At 38.5% G+C, this 22,429-nt stretch overlaps 1 protein-coding gene across 17 annotated transcripts in view; it reads right to left on the bottom strand.

The window, feature by feature from the left end:
- The window catches only part of KIAA1217 (KIAA1217 ortholog), a 279,526-nt gene that overhangs the window by 14,155 nt on the left and 242,942 nt on the right, over positions 1-22,429 (bottom strand). For 16 of the 17 annotated variants that reach the window (XM_072412718.1, XM_072412715.1, XM_072412716.1 and 13 more), the window contains 4 exons: positions 19,377-19,481; positions 15,009-15,061; positions 9,600-9,760; positions 2,582-2,757 (listed from right to left, as the gene is read on the bottom strand). In XM_072412718.1, the coding sequence (XP_072268819.1) occupies positions 2,582-2,757; positions 9,600-9,760; positions 15,009-15,061; positions 19,377-19,481 (495 nt within the window). The remainder of the gene's footprint in view (positions 1-2,581; positions 2,758-9,599; positions 9,761-15,008; positions 15,062-19,376; positions 19,482-22,429) is intronic. The other variant, XM_072412717.1, reaches the window with a different exon arrangement.

Consider the following 22,429-nt stretch of genomic DNA (forward strand, 5'->3'; position numbering starts at 1 on the left):
TCCAGTATACAGCAATCAAAAGTAGCCACATAGTTTGCTGATATTTTTAAAAATGATCAACTTTTTGATGTGGACCACTTTATTAAGTTGGTTATGTGAGTCTTACACATACATACACATACATACACATGACAATAAGCAGTGATTAGGTCAATCTTGGATTACCCACTAGCAGATACCACCTCTTCTCCAATTTGGACCTTGATCAGGTACAAATCTTTACAGAGCTAGCTGCCCAGACTTTCAATCACAGAGACAGGCAGAGTAACATCTTCCGAAGTTCTGTTGTGGCTCTTTGGTATACAGTCACATTACACCTGAATGTCACAAGCTAATGCGCCTTGGTAATGAAGGGTTTTCCAGGTGCTAGAATCACAGGTATTTATATTTTACCCAGCAGCTCTCGTTGACTACAGACCCCTCTAAGATGAAGGTCTGAATAAAGAAGCAACTTCACGCAAGGCACAAAATATACTTTTGGTTCTGCTACAGGGGGAAGCTGGTCCTCCAGCCAAGTCCTCGTATGATTTCACTAGGTTACTCTTTCCATTTTTAGGATTTATGAGTCCATCCGGTTCATAAAGTCCCCCCCTTTTTAAAACCAGCAATTTTAGCTTCAATGGAGCATACATTCTAAAGCCCCCAAAATGCATTGCTTGTTTTTTTTTTTAATAATGAAGCAAAAAATGCAATAAATAAATCTGTCCCTAAATTTTTGGTGTAGAGCTCCAACCTACCCCACACCAATACAATTCTGATAGAGAAGCCAATCTATTCCCACCCGGCCCAAAAGAAAAAATGCTTAGACTGGACATATAATGACTATAAAATATATATGTGACCAAATTCCAGACGTTACAATCTCATTACAGTCCTTGCAAAAACACACTTTGGTATAAAAAATACAACAATCTTTTATTCAAGTTAAATTAACCAATGTTAAAAAAAAAGAATAGAAATGGATTGAGCAGCGTCCAAAAGATGGATGATTGATCTCTTTTGGATGAGCCCCAGCTGTTGCTAACGGGGAAGTTTTTGTGAAAGTGTGCTGCAAGAAGACAACAGATGCTGATGTTTTAGGAAGGAATGGGTGCTGAAACTGCTGTCAATGTAAACTGAATAACTGAGAATAAAATAATAAGGGGAAAAAATCTAAAACCGAAGGTATCTATAAAACCATCTGTATCACACAGAGGCTGCCGTGATTTTGGATGTAGACCAAGGGCACTGAAAGCAGGCAGTAAATATGGCTACATTACGTGTCTCCTGTGACAAATATCTTCTCTGCAAGAGCAGAACCTAGAATATAAAACTGTGAAATGAGGACAACTTTGCAGAACTGAAGAGTGATGGGTAAAGGACACTTATTAAATCTTTTTTATGGGATAAAGCAAAAGGTAATTGCATCATATGAAAATGATACTCATAATTAATATTTTTTTGCCACCAATTACCATATAATTAATAATGACTTATGCAGCACTGTTATCTCCTGTGGAGCTGCAAAAGCAAGGGGAAAATAAAAGCAAATACAGAAATAGCATTTATAAAAAATAAATAAAATGAACACAGATTTTTTGCTACACTTTTATAGCACATATGCAACAACAAATTGCCTGAACAAAGTACATAATTGTAAAGTTTGTGCATTGGCTTTGTTTTAGATTTTTAAGTGACTGATCATATTATTCTGCAATTCATCATAGGACATTTGAGCTATGCACACAGACTAAAGTTTTTAATACATGAACTTTTAACAGCTGGTGTATTTTGTTTGTGTAGCCTGTGTATGAATTAAGTATATGCATAAACTGTACATCATGGGTAAGGCAGGATGACATGAGTATCCCATTGCCAAATCTGAGAATTTGCATTAGAATATGGAGTGATACACAGAAAATTATATAAAAAAGCTACCAACAGGCTTGGCTCCTAATTGTGCTTCAACACTGCTTCTTCCACCAGACTACTTTCACGGTGACATTCCGAGGACTTTTATATACAGTAGATTGACTGAGCCATTGTTGTCCAAGTATTATCCAAGGTCACAACCCACTTCCTAGACTGTGGGGCTTCATGTAAGTCAAGCATGGTGCCTGTGCACTTCTCGGCTGAGCTCACAAATGCCTGACAGGGATCACAGACTGTTGCAACTTCTAACTTTAGAAATTTTTCCAAAATTGCAATCTGATCATTGGGGAAAAAAAATGAAACTTAAATCGAGTTCTCTTTGAAGGAGACTGATGGCATAATGTAAACCCAGGAAAAGGAACCTGCATATATATTAAGGACTGCTTGCTAATAATAAATGGTGGACCTTTTCTAAAACCAGTACTTTGAGGAATGTGCTCATGCCGTCTTTAAAAGACTTTGGAAGGTTAAAATAAATTTCTGAGGACTATATAGATCTCAACATCCAATATCAAGTCTATAGCATACAAAATTGCATGAAAATTAGATGTAATTTAAATCTGTATGCGTTACTAAAAGTAAAATGTGTTATAACACAAAAACAACTTTGCTATCATGGACCATAGCCTACATCCAGGCCGGCCAAACAGTTCAAAAATAGACTCCTTACCTTAACTTGATGACAATCTGTTCTTCGTCCTGGAGGTACTTCTGGCGTTCTTGCTCCACTAGGACGCGCTGTCTCTGCACCGGATCCTCCAGGCTCCTGACCACGTCTGTCATTTTACTGCTGATTTCCAGTTCTGCTTTCTTCATCATGGCCCGCACCATCTCCTGGTTCTGCAGCTGTGACACAAAAGAAATCAGTTTCCATTTCTTGCTTCCGTCTTCTAAGAATCCTAAACACACATTTCAACTTTGACTCCAGAGATGCGCTTCTACAAGGAGCCCTGATTAAATAATGTACATTGTATGCTGGCCTTTGGCTCCTTAATAAACCCCACAGCTGCATTATAAGTATGCACAAATGGACAATTGAACAGTGATTGGATGATGCAGCCAGAGAATCTCACTTAATGGTATTCTTTGGTCTCAGTTCAAAAAAGACTCCAAGTTTCCCAAGGAGTGCTAAGCAGAGAATATTTAACTCGTTTAGAAGTATCCCTTTCATATCTGTGTGTACTTTACTATGCAAAATATTTTTGAAGTGTGCCATAGAGAAACTTTGTATGGTTCTTCAAATATTAGCAGACAGATCATTAAATTTTTTTCTTATAGCCTTTCACTGCACCTGTTTAAAGCAAACCTGTCTGAAACGCCATTGCTGATTTTCTCGAAAATGCTAGTTTTCTGACTGGTATGGTGAACTTATGGCTTAGATACTTTTTGAGTGGCTGATGTAGAACCATGTCACAGATTAGGAAAGCCAGAATCTCCTATTTGCATATCTACCTGTAGCTCATAGTATTAAATCGGTCAGTGGCGGACATAGCCAACAGTGGTGAAAAATTGACATGGGGCTCCCCTGCCTAACTTACTGAGGAGGGCCTGGGGCCCTTTTATAGCTGCCCACTTTGCACATCCCTATCTCCGCCCCTGGCCAGCAAGACACCAAGGGAGGATGATATTGGTAGAGCACAAACACTGCTGTTTTATTTTAAACAGATTTGCTTTAAGGGATCTTTAGAAGTGGAGAGTTAACCCCACAACCCTCTGCACTCCAAACATTTTTTAACTTGGTATTTAGTATGGCTCCTGTGCAGGCCTGGGGTCATGGGTTTGAGTCTGTTTGCCTGTCTGCAGTGGCAGTAGAGGTAATACAGTTCCAAATGTCCTTAATAGCCAAGCTGAATTTTACAAATGTAATGAGGCATATTAGAAGAAGAATAAGATAACGGACATTAATTGGGGACAAAACTTGTGCAAATGCATCCCTTGGCTGAGTGCACTAATTAAATGGCAATTATGATGATATTTCAGCTTAATGGAACAGGTACATTTTGATCTTGTGCTCTTATTGTAAACTAAAGTTCAAGGCAGAGAATTCACAGATGGTAGGGATTCTCTAATGCTCAAAGCAACATTTTTAGACTTGGCACTCCTTGATGATCAGTTCAGCTCCTGCTGTGTTTTTCTGGAGTTTGGTATGCGATTAAAAAATATTCAGAAAGTGCTAAGAATGTGTCAGATTAGACAACCCAAATACTTGAAAGAAATCAGACATAGCTAAAGGCAGCTATATACTTTACAAATGCTTAAAAAAACTTGGAAACTGGCCTCATTATTTTCAGCAGGGGAGGCTGAAGTGTGCAACAGGCAGTTTAAATGTCTGGCGTTCTTTTATCAGAAGGCATCTCATTGATTGTCCAAAGATGTCTGCTTTTCAATTACTCATATTTGTAATGTCTATTTTGTTTGGCAATAAATATTTTAGTTAGTCTGGAAAGCTGCTGAGCTGCACGTTGACCACACAGCCGAAGCACTCAGCCCTAAAGCCAAACTCTAAACAGGTATTAAAAAAAAACTTTTTTGCAATTATGTGTTACTAAAATCATCAAAATGATAACCTTATGAGTCTGCTAATGTTCATTCATTGTCCAACCCAACCCTGGGGGTGGGTAAGTGACCAAGCTATATTACTAAACTTAGTTACAGAAAGGCATGGTCACCAATCGCTGGACAGCAAAGGTAGCTGGAAGGCAACTCATTGCAATGTTCAGGGGATATCAGCTGCTCTAGCTGCCTGATACAGACTCTAACCACCCCTGCTGAAAATATAGGAGTTTCAAAGAAGATAGGAGTGAATGTTTGACTCATCTAGATTTAGAATGCCTAGTGGTTACTACCTGTTACCGTACCCGGCTGCCTGTTGACAACCGTGTGTCAGTTCTTCAACCGGTATTCCAAACATTGCCTAATGATTAAGCTAACCATTCAACATACAAAAAAGTCTAAGACATTAAATTTAAGTACTTCTAATAAATGCATTTTTAACCGACTCAAGCTGTCTTCCAACAACAGAAGTTGGTTTGGCATCCAAAACTCCTTCCCTGTCAAAATTGTCTCAGATTTTCACAAAGTATAACATTCTTCGGTATCATAGCCAGCAGCTTACATAGAAAAAAAATTGCATTTTTAGTTTACTTGCCCTAACGCCTCACATTAGCTGTGCTCACAAATTATTAACTCCATCCCATTAACACTCGCTGTGGATTGTACACAAGGAAGATGTGAGAGAATGACTGAGTATAATTATGCGCGGGAGAATCGTGTAATTATTTCTCGCCAATTACAGTAAATAAATGGTATGTGCCACCCTGATAAAGAGTCTTTGGGATGAAGACGTCTGAAAGTTCCTTCTTTGGTGGCAGAGAGCCAATTAAACAAGATGGAATTCATTTGAAATACTAAATATATGAAAGGGAATGTGTGCCTCTCCTGCTTTTTAATGTTTTAATTACACACAGTAACATTTCAGAAAAGAAGAGTGCTAATTCCCACTGAGAAGGGAAAATAACATGACTTTTATGGTAATTAAACAGCAGCCCTAGTCATCGCAGTGTGAATATTTAATTGTAGGTGAATATACTGCCATTGTTGTAAAATGGGGGGGGTGTAGATTATTTGATGATCCCCAGGCAGGAGGATCCTAGGACCCAAACAATGCCCAGAGGGTCCAGGTACAACTTGCATCAACCAAGGGGGTTTCACAATGGGTCAACAATGTGCAGCTGCCTAAATGCACTTGTAGGCTGTTGGTGTCCCATGGGAGGGCTACACCAGAACATATACGGTGAAACTGAACAGAGTTCTAATCCTGCCCTGTTCTGTTTAAAATTGGGGAAAAAACTGATTAGACTTATACTTTCATGTAAATTTGGCACAAACATGGACACCCTTTACATTAGTATAAGATGATAAATAACAGCTATTGATAGGCAGTCTTTTTCCCAATCATCGTTTTTTAACCTGTCTAGATATAGGTTCTGCCATTGCAATATTGTTTGTGCAGTTGTCCCTCATCCTCATCCTTCCTTCTCTGGTGATTGGTGAATCTGTGCAAATCTGTGCATACCAGGTGTTGGGAAACCTCATGTGCACTTAAAAATTCATTGTAAGAATACACTAAATAGTAAAACAAGAAGACACAAAGTTTGGTCATTCATACCAGGCCAAGACCTGCTAAAAACTAAGCTGATCAACAATGGTTGCAGGCTGCACAATCCTTACTATACCAATCTGCATAAATATATAGACCTCCAGTGTTCAACCCAGAATTTTTTTTAACCTGGGTTGGAAGAAATTGTAGGAGGATGGCAGCCCCTGTATTGTAATCAAACTTATCAGTAACCACCCAAAAACAGCCGGGTGGTTACTAAAAAGTGCCGGCTGGTGCACGTAGTTAAGAGGGGCTGGAGAGAACACTGGACCTCCCTTGCCTCCAGTCACCTTTCTGAACCTCTGTCACTCCTTGTATGAGTTGTGTTGGACTTTCTCCTTCTATAACCTTCACTTTCTACATTACATCTGCTGTTAAGCTATCCCATAATTTACATCCTTATTGACATTATCTTATTACACCCTGTCAGCAATCATTAACTCTGGAATGGATTATGCCTAATGTTGTTCTATATGTCACATATATTATATACAGTTCAATAGGTCACTTACAGAAATGGAGACCTTGACTCCTGCTACAATTAGCGAGTTTCTATATTTAGCTGACATAATAAGTCCATGATAGCTAAAGGACCGGAGGTGTATATGAAGAGCTGTTAAATACCACAATAGCAACATTTTGACCTATGCAGTCAATGGGGCTGTCCAGTTTTTGTCAAACTACCAGCAATATACATTGATCCATGGTAACTTGTAATGACTTGATCATGACATCATGTGTCTGATTTATTAAAGATATCCAAGACTGGAGATGATAGACTATCATGGGTGAACCTGGGTGATCCAGCAAACATGGGTTGGATGTGGTCCAGGATTGAAAGTATTTGCAAAGTAATAGCAAATGATTTTTAGGAAATCTGTTCCAGGATTCCTGGATTACCCAGGTTCTCCCAAGATAGGCTATTTTCTCTAGTCTTGGAGAGCATTAATAAATAAGGGAGCAATATATGCCACTGGGAGGACTGTCTTAGATGCCCAGGTATAATGGAGTCTGTTAGAAAGGGGTTTGACTTCAAGGAATCAAAGACTTTTCTGGGAAGTCATTTGGGAGGAATGCAGATAGTGTGATGAACTACCACCACTTTACTACTGTTTGTCACTTTGAAAAAGTAGGGAAAAGATACACCATTCAGCCGAATGGAACTTTTGATTACCACTTCAGCGGTATTATTGCATCTTTATTCTCCAATTTTTAGAAGCCTCACTGAAAGAGAGAGTTTTAAAAGTGGACATTTATTTTATTAGGTGGGAAACAAAAAAAAACAATGTATGTGTCACACTAATGTAATTGTCAAAAACATTGGTAATCTTTTTTGGGTACTCATGAAGAACCTAATTATGACCCCACTACTCCGTGCTACCTCTACTACTTTACAACGTACTACTGTTATAAAAATCAATTACCATAAACACATCATGCCACACAAACACGACAACAATCAATTACAGATCTCAGACTTGGATTGACTTAGTTACATTTAATTAGATATTTTTTCTGCCAGGGCTGATTGCTCCTATTTATTAAAAAGATGACATTTCTTAATTGAACTATTTATTTGACACAAAGATGCAAAACAATATTATGACTGTTTCTATTAAACAGCTGTATTGTGCATGGCATGAAAACAAATCTTTAATTGCATGAAAAATAAAACAGCTCAACACAACTGATCCGCTAGATCGTGTGGCCCTTCAAAACCAGGAAAGGATTTAGATAAATGTAGGTAGAAGATTGCTAGGAAACGTTCAATTTCAGGTTCCATTTCAAGTAATCTTTATACTAGATTGAACTCTGATGGTTGAAAGCTTCCAAAATTTTCACAAAGTGTATGGCCAGCATTATGAATACTTTTAACCGCTTGTATGATGGCAACTTGAAACTTGTAAAGGTGTGAACATTAAAGAGAATATTCTGTTGTAGTACCCAGTTGGTATGTTTAGTTACCTGCCATCCTGTACACTTACAGGTTTAATGTAATAATATGTAATAAAAGGTTTTTCCATTGAATATGTTTTAGATGTTAGAGATCTGAGGTAGCCTGGGTGGTGAAATTCCTCCCCATGTCATTGGGAACATTCCTTGATGTAGATATCAAAGGACAAGGCTGTGATCGTATATAATTAGACTGTATACTCTTTCAATACAAGGTCACTTTGTACTAATTATGTGACTCAATATAATCATCATACCTATTATAAAACATGTGACAGTCACAGCTGTTTCCATGAATAGAATACACAGGATATTCCATTAATAGGAAGAAATCTAAATACCGAACGGTGCAGTGATGTGGATAGTGGTGCCTTGCCAGCCAAAGAGGAGAAAAGCATGCGGGGACATGGCAAGTTACAGGGAAGTTTCCACTTGTAACAATGTATGTTCTTCATTTTCTCTATATTTTAGGCTAAATCATATCCTATAATCAGATATTAATGTTGTCCAAAAAATCCTGCAACTGCTCCAAAGTCAGAGAAGCCACTTATTTTATCTTAGTCTATGCAGAATGGAGTGGGTGTGTTTGGGAACATTTCTACACTATAAAAAGGTAAGAAGAGATGTTTCCAGACTTCCCGATATATTAGGTCCAGATGAGATTGGGATGAGAGGTATTATAAAAGGTGAAATAGAGTGAGATACATCTTTTTGGCCTGGTGGGAATACAAGTTGAATACATATCCAGCACCAATGCCTAATTTGTGTCCTTTGGTTCTTTTAGCAGTCTCAAGCTTTTCACATTTGAATATTTATTTTTTTTTGAATCTCAAACTGTATCCTAAATTCATAATTCGGGACCAGACAGGGCTTTATTGCGGAAAGGATAGGTGATGTCCCTTGCATACTTGCAATAAAACATACTTACTGATCGCTGTGTTGTTCCGTCAAAAATCGCTCGGCTGCACGTGCGCCCCTGGCACATTCTGGATTTCACTGTGGCTGTCAGACTTAATAATCAAAAGCCAAATCATCCCAGCCAACCAAGATGGCCAAAGATTGAAACCAGAAAGAGGAGAAGAAAGAACATGATGGCTCCCGCAATGGGAGAGTGTATTTAAAAAAAATGCAATCAGGCAGGTAAGGTTGTTTTATTGCAGAAGGGACTTGGCCTATTCCTTCTGCAATAAAGAACCTGCCTGGTCACACTTTTCCCTTGAGTTTCGTTTTGCTTTACACCAAATTTGTTTTCATTGGGTTATATTTAAATCCCAGGCCAGGTTTCTTTGGCAAAAATTTTGGATTTTCTTCCACTTTCAATCCCAGTGATAATAGTCAACAAGAATCATAAAGGGTGACTTGATTTGACAAATATTTGAATAATCAAACAAGAAGTAAAAACAACTACAGAACCATATAAAAGAATAACAAAATTAAAATCAGGTATATAACTGAAATAAAAGTATGGAAATTGATAAATAGGTTTCATTTTAATAATGAGTTATTTTACGAAAAGCAAAAAAAACTTGATATAAATTATTAGCAAAAGGTAAAACAAACCCTAATGATCACCTACCTGCATCTGCTTCATTTTATGCAATTGATGACGCAGTTCTACCACATTACGCCGCATATCATGAAGGCTGAGTTGCATTTCTGAACCAGCAGGTGGCGCTTGACTGACAGATGTAGATTCAACAATGGCTAATGTATGTTTTCCGCTGGATACAGAATGAACTGCAGTGAAGAAATAAGTAATTATAGAGTGGAAGAAATTACATTAAATATTCAATCATTATATTATATTCATTGCAGAATATAGATTTCTACATGAAATGCATTACTTGCATAAAACACATGTATTTAGTGCAGAAGTGACCTATGGCCCACATAAAATTACATGATGATACTGATACTAACATTAGCACAGCAGATTACCTTTTCCTGAGTCTCCTTGTTAAATATTAAAGTTATATTACCTGGGGATCCTACCAGTATATTCCTTAAATTTCCAATTCTTTAACATAGTGACAACGCTGCTTGGTCAGCAGTGAAATGCAGCAGCTGAGTTGTCGCCTCCCTTAAGTGCACATGTAGTTTAAAACAGGGAAATCAAAAGCCTCTAGCTAACACTTTTATTAAAAAGTTACATCAACTTTTCTTTAATTTCTATTGGAAATAATATTTTATGATAAAAAAATTGAGCTGCTGTGTAATGCGTTTTGTTCCAACCCCTGTAACTGTTACTTTTGCTTGTCCTACTTGTAAATGAGAACAAATAAAAAAACAAAGAAACCATATATTGAATATTAATAATATTATTTACATAAAGGGACCAGAGAACAATAGATCATTGTGGGCCTTTAATACATCAGGACCCCCTCATAACAACAATGTAGCCTCCTGGAATACGCAATATCAGCATCTAGATTTGTGTCACAGTTTGTTTATCGCATTTCATATAACGACACAGTTTGAAGCATTGTGTGGGTGGTTTTACTAACTCTGTGTACAAAAATATTGTTTGGGAAAAATGTTGCTTGCTGTTGAATGCAAATACAAAGCAGAGGTGAGCGATTCTCTGGTGAGGCTCACATGCAAATCTACGTCTGGCTGTGTGAAAGCATTCTGTGTCGCAGGTGAAGAATGGCGCCGGCAGTGTTATGTATTCACCAACACAACATCCCCAGAGCTGCTGGTGGCAAGAACCTGAGAATTTGTGCTTGCAGACACATAACCCGACTTTGTCGTTTTTCTTCCATTCCCCCGAGGATGAACATAACGGGTGCTTATGTTTATAAAACACTGTGCAGCTTTATTGAGAAACTAAAGTCGTGCGAAAGTTATTTGTGAGGTAAATTGTGGGGAAAAGTTTCTAGGAGGAGTTAGGCCTGAACCAAATTGTCTTCATTATATGAGGCTTATGAATAAAAAAATGGGTGCTTAGTCATTGTTGTCCATAGCAACCAGTCATGATTACTGCTGTGTAATGTGGAAAATAAAAAAGTAATTTAATAATTAGCTATGGACAACTAAAATTTTGCTGGCTCTTGTATATATAGTGTTATGGACAACAAGGAAAAATTGAAACAAAACCTATATATGAGGCTGGGGTGCACCACAGGACCAGCAGGTGGTGGCAGCAGCCATTTTGTAAACAAACAGAACTGTGCAGTAGGATGATACATAAGTGAGATGTGAGATTTCCAACAACTTGTCATTATTATTATTATATTAAACCTTAATTTATTTGGTGCCAACATATTACCCAGCAGTGTACAGTTAGGCTAGGTTCAGAGCCATGACAGGAACAAGCGTAGCTTATGCCATGAGCTGCACTTGTTTCTGTCACAAGACTGAATCCATCCTAACTTTAAAGTGCTGCGTAATGTGTTGGAACTTTATAAAAAAAAAGGTTTATAGTAAAATTAATAATGATTAGTTGGTAAAATTCTCACTGCCTGTCATCTACCTCAAAAATGGTGGTATAACAGGGTACTACCGGTATGTATCATCGCGCTGCACAGTTTTGTTTGTTTACATACCAACAAAATGGCTGCTGCCAGCACTAGGCCTGCCAGGTGCTAGGCTATGTTACCCCATACCAGCATGTATAGGCTTTGTTTGAATTACCTGCAGCAACCAAAGCAGTTCTATTGGGCTGCTTCAGGTGTGACGCTACATGTGGTATCCACACCACAACCTTCGCCATCACTATGAACATTGCCTAAGTCATACTTTTTAGGAGAATAAAGTATGTATCTATACATACATACACATACATGCTACATATATACTTCAGCATGCAACCTGGGGGCAGTTAACCTTCTTTTCTTGCAATTCTGACTCCACAGTTCAAATCCCCCCAGGGATGCAGTTTGCTTAGCATTTATGTGCATTTAGTGGTTTTGAGGCACTTTCCCTCTGAAAATACACACGTAAATTAATTAGCATCAAACTCAGAGTGTGTATGAGCGTGACAGGGTTATTAGACTGTCATCTCCTTCAGGGACAGATGTAAATGGCTCTGTGTGCCATCCCTCCACGCACTTTAGTGCCAATCGCTGAGGATTTGCAATTTTGTAAAATGCTGTGTAATACATTGGCACCACATAAAACACACGGAAATAAATGCCCTCAATAAGCACTTGCCATGATGTCATCATTTTTATGGCTGAAGAACCTCTTTGAGACCGGCTAATGCAGAGAGAGTGAAGGAAGTGCAGGAAAACATTTTACTCTCCACAGTTTAAGCACATCTGCAAATTGTGCCGACTTCGACAATACGGGTTAATCACACTGCGGCTTCATTGTGTTTCACACAACAACAATGCGGCCTTCTGTTTCTGCTGACGGGAAATTTATTTTGGACGGCAAACAACATTTCTGCGGCTGTTTTCACTGAGCTCGTCTTTCTGGTACACAAACAATGAACAAACAATATCAATTCTTTTGATAAGTGAGAATTTTCTATCTGCTGAAAACCACTGAACGGCTACGAGTGAAAGCAGCCAATGAAAACGAACCTTGCCGAACATTCGCTTCTGGGTTAAAAGACCAATAAGCATTATATAAAACTGATTTATATCATTTAGAGCTATTAATAAAAGATGCCAAAATGTTAGTTAACATTTCCTCCTAATATAATTACCTATTTTGATACTAATTAGTACTAATTTCTGCTTTCTAAAACAAATGATAAACTAACAATATTTAAATGTAGCATGTTTTGCATTTTTTATGTACAGGGCTATTCAATTAAACAGAGCAAGGAAAAAAAGCCTAAAGTACAGTTTATACACTAATCATCAGAATGTATGGTTGGATTTCAGTAAAGTCAATTCTAACTGGTTGCCATCAAGGACTTCACCATGTACCCAGCTCCTGACATCATTTACTGAATAATAATAATAATAAATAAACCCCTGTTAATGCAGGGTGGTGTCCTGCCATGGACCATGGCATACGGCAACCTGTTTATTTTGAATGGAATCCCAACACACTTAGGTCCTGCATATGTTTTTTTATTATGCACCACGCTGCCATACATAAAACATTGGCATATGCATTCTGGTGCACTATATCGCAGGTGGGTTACAATGCACAGCGGGTGTACATTAGGGTACTATTGACAATGCAGTGCCACACACCCCAAAAGGCATTTACACTGTGCATTGTTGTGATATAACACTTATTGTGTCGTAAATGAGCCCTTAATTGCCAGGGGGTGGGAGGTTACATGACCTATTACAGTTAACATTAAAGGGAGGGGTCATTGAATTTTGTTTGCTATTTTTCTCATATAACAACTTTATATTTTAAGCTATACCCTGGTCAGGTCAAATGCAGATCAGCTGGAGGTCAACTGAAGATCAAATGCCTACGTCAAAGAATTCAAAGTGATTCAAAAGTATCTTAAACTGATGTCATTGGAGGTCCATTCCAGGTCCAACCCTACTTACTCCTAAAAGTCATTTAACAAGCAAATCACAAACATTTCTGTGGCCTATAATATAAAAATGTGTTGCTCTCACTATCAGATATATTTGCTTTGACTGTCATTGCATTGCATTGCATTGCAAGCTTCCTGGCCCCTTTTTGTAGCAGGAAAACAAGATTACAGCATAGACCTAGATTCTGATTATTTCAAAATTCAGGAATTTAGGTCTGGTGAATTATGAGCATATTTCCATTGAGCTTACTTCATCCCTGGTTATGGTTTGGAAGCATTGGCAAGTATACATATATAATAAAAGCATCAACAAGTTGGGTAAATGTATTTTGTTTCATGAAGAGTTGTGTTTCAGATGTTCTGGGATGAAGCAGCTCTTGGTGAGTCATGGATCCACATTGATCCAAGGAGATAATATGAACTGAGCAGCAAAAATTAATTTTGAGCTTATTGCACTGAATGCTAAATCACTCTATTTCAGCCAAGATCTCAGCTTTCATAAAGTCACTGCCTTAGGTGTTAGGAATCAGAGCAGGAAATATTCAATCCAGACAAGAAATCAGTGTTAAGAAGGGTTAGGCAGAGAGGGAATTTATCAGTAGTGGTGGGAAAATTGAGACTTTAGGTGGCCTGGAACAGAGCTGGATACTATGTAATAGATATCTTGTTACTGCATTCCTTATTAGGTATAGGAAGCAAGACAGTAAGTCAACACACCCAACCCTATGATTAAATCAACACTTTTAGTTGGAATGGCTCTTTAAACAAGACCTATAGTTAGTAAGATGATCCCTTCCATTAGCCGTCTCTGTGTCTTCCGTTGCTGAGTGACAGCGGAAGAAGCAGTACACCTAAGTCAACAATCTGCTCCATTTATTTAGTGAAGCCCAAAAAAACAGTAAAATCTCCGGGCTCTGAGAATGTAATTCAAGTTTTTCAGCCAGACTAAAGGTCTCCAAATTAGTCCCCCTTAATTCTCTAGCTTTTCTGATACACAAACCCATGGTCTTCTAAGTCTACCTATGGTCTGAGCGTATGCACATCCCCAATAAATGGTGGAATGCTGCAATCCAGGGACCAGTTCATCAATGTATTCATGTGGAGAATTCAACCTCTCAGCAAGGCCTTGACTGATGCCCTTAGGCTGTGGAGAGGGTTAAGTACAATAGACTTTGGGTAGGTAAAAATTGATGAAAATAAATGGTGGTTTAAATGGCTTAACTGTAATATCTACCATAAGCTCCAACATAGTTTTTGGGTGAATTCACCTGTGTTGAATACTTTTCATTTATCTAGTGTTGTCTTTTAATTTTGAGCCCCACCTAGAAATGCTTAATTTATGGTGACACTTCTGCATTTGGGTATTTACTCCTGCATATGAGATTCCTACCAGGCACATCCACTGACCATGATGAACTAACCATGACCTCAAAGGATACATATCTCTTCAAAGTTGCCAGTTAGGCTAGAAAGGAACAAACAGTTTGAAGCACAAAAATTGGTTAATTCTTGCCACCGCATTCTATACTATACCTGGACTGTCTGTGATCGGAGGAGTGCTGCTTGCAGACTTAATAACCTTCTCACTGTAATGCGAAGAAAGAAAAGTAAATTATTAGCTAAGGAAGTAGATACATCAGTGGACAGTCAAATGAATGCCTAGATCAATATTATAAGGCGTCAATGAAAGTATAGCTAAGTAACTGGATTTTATCAACATGATTTTTTTTCTTTTGGACTTTGACTTTCATTTATGCAAATACAATGGGCCTGATTTACGAAAGCTTTCTAAGGCTGTAGAGAATACACTGTATCAGTAAAGCTGGGTGATCCAGCAAACCTGGAATAATTCTGGTTCAGGATTGAAAACATTTGCTAACAAATGACAAAAATGACTTTGAAAAACCATTCCATGTCGGCTTCATCACCCAGCTTCACTGGTGAAAGTGTATCGTCTTCAGCCTTGGAGACCTTTAATAAATCAAGCCCAATGTATCTACAGGCTGGAGTGCTTGGTGTTGTCTGTTCATGGACATTAAATATCTACATATATTATACATTTCACTATACTGCCTTTAGGCTATGTACACATATGCAATAATTGTCACTGGAAAGGATCTTTCACAATCCTTTCCAATGACAAACGACTGAACGATGCAAGAACGAGTGCTGCTCTATGGAGAGGGGAGGAGGAGAACGACGGAATGGCACCCCGCTGTGGTCTCTCCCCTTCACTTGCATTACAATCATTCGTCACCCATCATCCGTGGATCCACCAGGACGGACGTTTGGAGGACGAGCACTGTACACACGCAACATTCTTGTCCAATATCAGCCCTGAACCATTGCACATGTGTATGTAGCCTGAGTCTGTTAGCATGTGTACATGCAACAAGGCTTCATTGTTTGCACACATTCTGCCCCAGTCTGATTGCTACTGGGCGGATATGAAGACACAATGAAGCACTTTAAGCTGGATGTAAAAGTGCTCATGTAACTGCATTAAACCAATATTTTATATATATATATATGTCTGGGGTTCCACTATAAGGAAAGAACATGATCAATACATACCTTTTTTGTGGGATGATTTACAGTGCAATGAAGACTGCACTGCCCCCTCTAGCTAACATAGTTTTTTTCATAAATGAAACCAGCTAAATACAAAACCTTTATTCCTCTTATCTAATGTCTGTGTGGGGGCCCAAGAAGTAAATTGATTTTCCAGAAAACTCTGTTTATTTTGGAACACAAGCAAGCAGCACAATTGTAAAACCATTAGGCTGGAACAGAGAAACAATGGAACTTGTTTATTGCTCTATGTGTCCATGTTTACACTGGGGCTCAGACAACACTTGGCAAGCCAGCTGTGGGTGACAAAAACCCATGGCTGCAACCAAATGGAGTTGTGCTAAACATGGCACCTACTTTATTTTAGGGCAGACGGCTAGTTTGTCCTTTAAAGTGAGGACCTTCATTCCAGAACACCTGACTCTATTCTTATGGATAATGTTGCAGCTTACAAAACCTTGGGGGACAGTGCATTGTCTTAATAGTGGATCCACTTTGGGAATTGTGAATATTCCTGACATTTTACATTGGCATGGTGTGCTTGGAGCTAAAGTGCTAACTGAAGTGTAAGCAAGGTAACAGATCAGCAAGGTAAGTGAAAAAAGCTGTACACTGACTGGCAGGTGCCAGCGATGGGCCAGCAAGCATCTATATACCCATGACACTTCCCCCCATGCCCATATATTCTGCACTGGGCTGCAGAAATGCATATAAACCACTGCCAGTAGGAGAACTAGTAATTGCTTGCAGTTCTAGATCTCAAAACCTGATTCAGTGTTGTTTAAAATGTCAGGGATCAGACTAAATTGGCCACTTATATCCATAAGTTGTTATCTGAACAGTAATCTAGTCCCACCTTTTTACTGTAATTTTCCTTTGAAGTCCAAATTGTAAACAATAGTAATGTGAAATCTGCAGCTCAATAACTTGTAGGCAAGAATGTGGAAGCTCAAGTGGTTATCTGAAATCAACCATGTCGATAACACCTATTTGTTAGAGAAGGATTAGTCCTAAATACTCAGCAAAATGGTTATCTATTGCAGCACCTCACCTAATAACCATTCAGGACTGTTGATTTCTTATAAGGGTTGTAACAACACATAGCCCTCATGTCATTAGTGAATAGTTAATGAGCTGTACATGTCTGAGCATTATTCTTCTATGAATAGATATTTGGACAATAAAGCTTTTCCTAGTGAACCCTTTTATTTACTTTATTAAATATTTATGCTGTACAGACACAAAATGTGAACACAAAATAACCACAATAGAATTTAAAGCCAGGACATTAGCATGCTAGGGGCTGGTTAGAGAAGTTAAAAGGACACATGCATTTTCTGAAGTAAATGTAGCAAGTTTAATATATTTTATTTATCTAAGCATTCAGAGCAACTGCAAGGAGGAAAATAAGTTTTATGAAGCAAAACGGGTGTTATACGAAAAAGAGAGAAAAAATAAACACAGTGAATAAAAGCTGGTAAGTGCCAAATAAAATTACTTTTTAAGAATAATGGGCTTAAACAGTACAGAATTCAGAGTACCAGGGAAAGGGTCACATCAAGGTTTTAACAGTTTAAAATGTTTGATGTAAAAGGTAATACGCAGTGTGCGTCTGATGTAAATTCAACAAAAATGCATTAAACCTTTTAGCAGTCAATGGAACGAATGACAATGCATATTGACTTGCATGGGCATTTTTTTTTTATTTGCAATGCAAAGTGTATTGCTAAGTGCACTACAGTGCAATTTCCAGGAGATTTTTTCTATTCGAAAGGAGAAGTGTAAATGCATCCAAAGTTATCTTTCACACTATGGTGCTGCAATATGTTAAAGTTCTGTATTTTGCTTGCAGTCATGTGCTGTGTTAATGCAACCCACTCATCTAGATTGGTAGCCAAAGCACAGCAAAAGTCAAACCAAAAAGACCTGCTCTTTCTTCTTTTTTTTTTTGTTTGCAGCATGCCACAATGCAATAAATTGCATTGTAGCGTGCTGTAGTGCCAGTTTAGTAGCCCCTACTGTACCTGTGTGTTGGGGTGTACCTGCATAGAGTGGCATGTAGTAATGCCATTTACTGCACAGGACCACAGGTCTAAAGCAGGGGCGGACATTGGGAGGTGCAAAATGTGCTGATAGCGCATGGGCTCTGGTCCCTTCACAGCCAACAGGGACCCCCACAGGGGCACCAAGTCAGTTCTGCACAGGGGCCCACTATTGGCTACATCCGCCACTGGTCTAAAGCAAGTTCTAGAAAATGTGTTTTATGTATTAGCTAATATTTTTGTTCTCTTTGTAATCTGCATCATCAAGTCTTTGGAAAACTGTCCTCTTTGCAGCCAGTAAAGTGGAGGCCCAGGGAAAAGGCTAAATACAAGCTGAAATACTGTGAACTGGTTTACATACAACTAAATTTGTAATTCAAATTTCCTGAGAATTGCAGACCTCTCCCATTAAGCTCAATTACGAAGATCACTCTGCTGTTTCCTTTACAGCTTCTTGTGTCACTTAACTTATTTCCAGAAAATAAATCATCAGTATGATTATATTGATTGATTGTCCTACAAGCAGGCTGGAGGTTGAGAGGTGACACAGCAATCAAAAAAGCTGAACCTGCCTGCCTTTGCAGTGGGAAAGTAGACATGTGTACCACAAAGACAGGCTGAGTAAAAATGAAAAAATATCCACAGCTAAAATTTGTTTTGGATAACATATTGAGGGTTAAAAAACCTTATACAGCTTTTTTTTTTTTTTGTCCCAATCGGGACATTACACTTAACTTTTTGCCCTAGAATCACAACAGGAAGTTAGGGAAGATCTCCGAAAGTGAAGGGGTTTTATCTAGACATAAACAATTTATTTGCCAGGTACATAGATGTGTTTCAGTTAAGTATTTAGCCTTTTACCTGGAGCTCCATTAGACTGAATATTTTCTGATGCTGACAACACAGGCCATTCGTGACCTTTAAACATCTTTCTCCTGCAAATATCACTTTTAAGGGTTTTTATGCAAAACAGACACTCAATCCTCTTATTCATACACTCCAGCTGTATTCACCCAGCATGATGGCACTTAATCAGGAAAAATAATTATCTATATACATTGCAACTGCAAACTGGTTACAATATTGGATATATATTATCATTCAGAGTGTTGCACTAAGCAGCAGTTGGCCCACAGTCTGCACTTCTTAGTATGTGACAATGCATACTCCGGCCAAGGATTACTCTCCTTGCTTATACACACCCCCCTTGTCCTGTCTGCCGGCCTATTGACACCAGGCCTGGGTTTTAGCCAGTAGTCCATGACATGAAAAGGTTTCATATATTTACCCAGGTGCATCCTTACTGCTGCTTGGGCTGGGCCCTTTCATAAGTGCCGTCTGAACCAGGCCAGTTAGACTGGCTATCTGTTTCTCCATGGCATGCATTCTCTCTCTGTAAAACAAGGGAACAGCCAATTACTAGTTTCTGTGCTTGTGAGAAGATGGCAAAACTGAGATAAAGGGATATCGGTCACAAGCCAAAATACCTCGACTGGAAGCCTTGGGTGGAAGCTGATATCCTCATATTGGTATGCTGTGTACTAGCTTGGGATCAAGGACATAATTTGCAGGGGAGCCCAATTGATTCACCTTCTGTGCAAACATTCAGCATGGGAGCAATAAAAACAACAACTTCCATCAGAGCTTTTTACAGGTAGTTTGCTTTGTGATGGATCCCCTTTAAAAAGGGGCACATGTAGTTTATGCATATGGTGCCAACATATTACGCATTACATATTATGAGTTCAAAGGACCATGGACATCATTTTTTGATCCCTGGGGAAGTGTACAATTTATTAATCCAATCCACATTTTCTGCTCCCTGGGGGAGTGTACAATGTATTAGTCTTATCACAAAAATACAACCTCTGGGGTCAATTAATAAGACATCAATTATTCCTTGTCCCCGGTTGTGGGAGAAATCGGGAACAAACCAAAAACACAAACCATACAAACTGTGGTGGGGATTTGAGCCCTGGTGATGCATGGTCATCTTTCTTCCCTATAGTAATAAAAAATGTAATCTGTTTTTTTCTCCATTCCCACATTAATTCATCCTCATCTTCTGCAGAGCAAATACCTATTCTATTAAGGGAGAGTGTTGAAATGGAACAGAAAAAGAGGAACAGGAGGGATTGACAGAATCAACTGAAACATAAGACTTGATGAATATTTGTAATTAGATTTGTCTGATCTACAGGGAAATATTGGAATTTCGTCAACATAGTCCTCACTCCTGCACTGAATAGTTATATTTATGTTGAGCAGCATTCAGTACTGTAGCACTCTGAGCCCAGGTTGCGGTGATTAAGCACCACCAGTAAGTGGGTCCATAACAGAGTTCAGAGGAGGAGGTTTGATCGACAGTGGTTATAGGATTTGCAAGATCTAATGGCAGAGAGGACATTCTAACCATCTAGCATCTTCAACAGTGATGACAATGGTACCCATTGTCCTCTTTAAATGTACCTCCACTTTAATTCCTGAAGAAATAAGTGGGAGTCTTACACAATGGTCTAGTTTTCAGGGATCGCCATAGCATGGTCAGAATGTTGCCTGGCTTTATGTCCCAACTATCCTAATATTAGCTTTACCCTAATAGGATGATGGTCCGTTATGTGAGGGCATCTTCAATGATGTGGGTACTGAATTCCCATTCCTCCAGTCTGAGCTGGATTATTTGTATTTTTGAAAAGCAGCAGAGATTTTCCTAACTAAAATCCCAACTTTATGCCAGATCATTACAACTTTCACCAAAATAAATTAAATATATGTAAAAGCATAGGACTTAAGATGAGTTCACTAATACCATTACAAATAGGCAATGTGTTGGGCTTCCAGTGACAGAGTCTCTTGGGGCTATTTTACAGCACCAAATGTAAAACTTCCAATGAACAGTTCCTCTAAACAAACTATATCATCCACAGATGCTTGGGATTTTATTCTGACCATGTAATGTATTCTTCTGACTAAATTTATCCCGAATTACTCCTAATTTAATTTTGATTATAAACCCAATAATAAAGAGATCACATTCTCATTAAAGCATCTCCAACATGTCATAAAATACAGATGGAGAGTAAAATGTGTGTTTTCTAAACTGCAGAGCAGAGATTTTTAGCTATTTCTAGGTTGGGTAGTCTGGAAACAATTGTGAATTTTAAGTAAATTATGACTTTTCAAGGATGATCTTGGCTTAGTCCGGTAAACCGCAGCATATATCATACACAAAGCAAAGAGCCTGGAACTGGTGCAGATGTACATAAACCATTTTTTTTCCTCCAGCGATTTCTATTATGTGAGATGCGCTGAGAGAAGATGAAAGAAAAGCAAGCTAAAATGTCTCATGTTTTATTCCATCAGGTATGGAAAAGTTCAGGATGTTATTATCACTGGATGACAGAACACAGCTGAGGAGACAATGGCCTTTTTTGTAAAGAGCACCTGTAGGTTTAGACTGAGTGCTTTGCTAGAAGGGTGAAGGTGGGTAATACCTTTGTAGTTGTACTCTTTACTGAAAGTTTTAAAGAAAATGTGTCCTCTGCCTATGCAGGACAAAACCACATGTTCATTTTAGTGCCCTGCATACCCAACAAGTCATTATCACCTTTTCTTTGCCACCCACTGCTCCATTCAGAAGCAAAAAATCTGAGCTCCTGCATTCAATGCTTACACAAGCCTACAAACCAGAGCCATCTCTATCACACCTCCTGGAACTTTTGTGAATATTTTACCTAGCAGGGTGAAGCAGCTTATAAATCCACATAAGCTCACATTTCAAATAAAGCACTCTATGTCCTTATACCTTGCATATCAATGTAAGGCTATGGAACCAAGGGGAACTTGAAGTATTCCAGGCAAATACTGTTTTAGTTTTGGTTGGTGTGGTGCAGGATTAGAGCCACTATGAGGTTTTTACTGCTGCTCGTATCCTTGTTGGGACTGACTTTAAATTTTACCCCGAGAGCAAGTTTTCCCTTAGGAAGAAGAAGTCAAATAGATAGGAGTTGTCATTGAAAAAATTGTTTACGAGAACCATAAATTTTTCTCATCTCCAGAAAACAGCAAAGAGAGTCGAGAAGCAAGTCTGTATAGCCATCGTTCCTAAGGTGTCATTTGAAATGATCACAAATTATTGTTTTGGGTGACAGTAATTGCAAGTGTGTACTAAGAGTTACTCTTCCTCTGAGAACCTAAATTTATGGGACATAAATTGAGGAAGCAGCAACTGTTTTTTTTTATTCTGGTGCAGCAAGAGGGTTGAAGTACCATGGTGCGGATGGACTGGAAGGAATCTTAATGGAAAAATCTCACCACTTGAGAGTCCCAAAGAGATAAAAC

The sequence above is a fragment of the Pyxicephalus adspersus genome, chromosome 5 (genome assembly GCF_032062135.1).
Source record: "Pyxicephalus adspersus chromosome 5, UCB_Pads_2.0, whole genome shotgun sequence".
NCBI classification, from domain to species: Eukaryota; Metazoa; Chordata; class Amphibia; order Anura; family Pyxicephalidae; genus Pyxicephalus; species Pyxicephalus adspersus.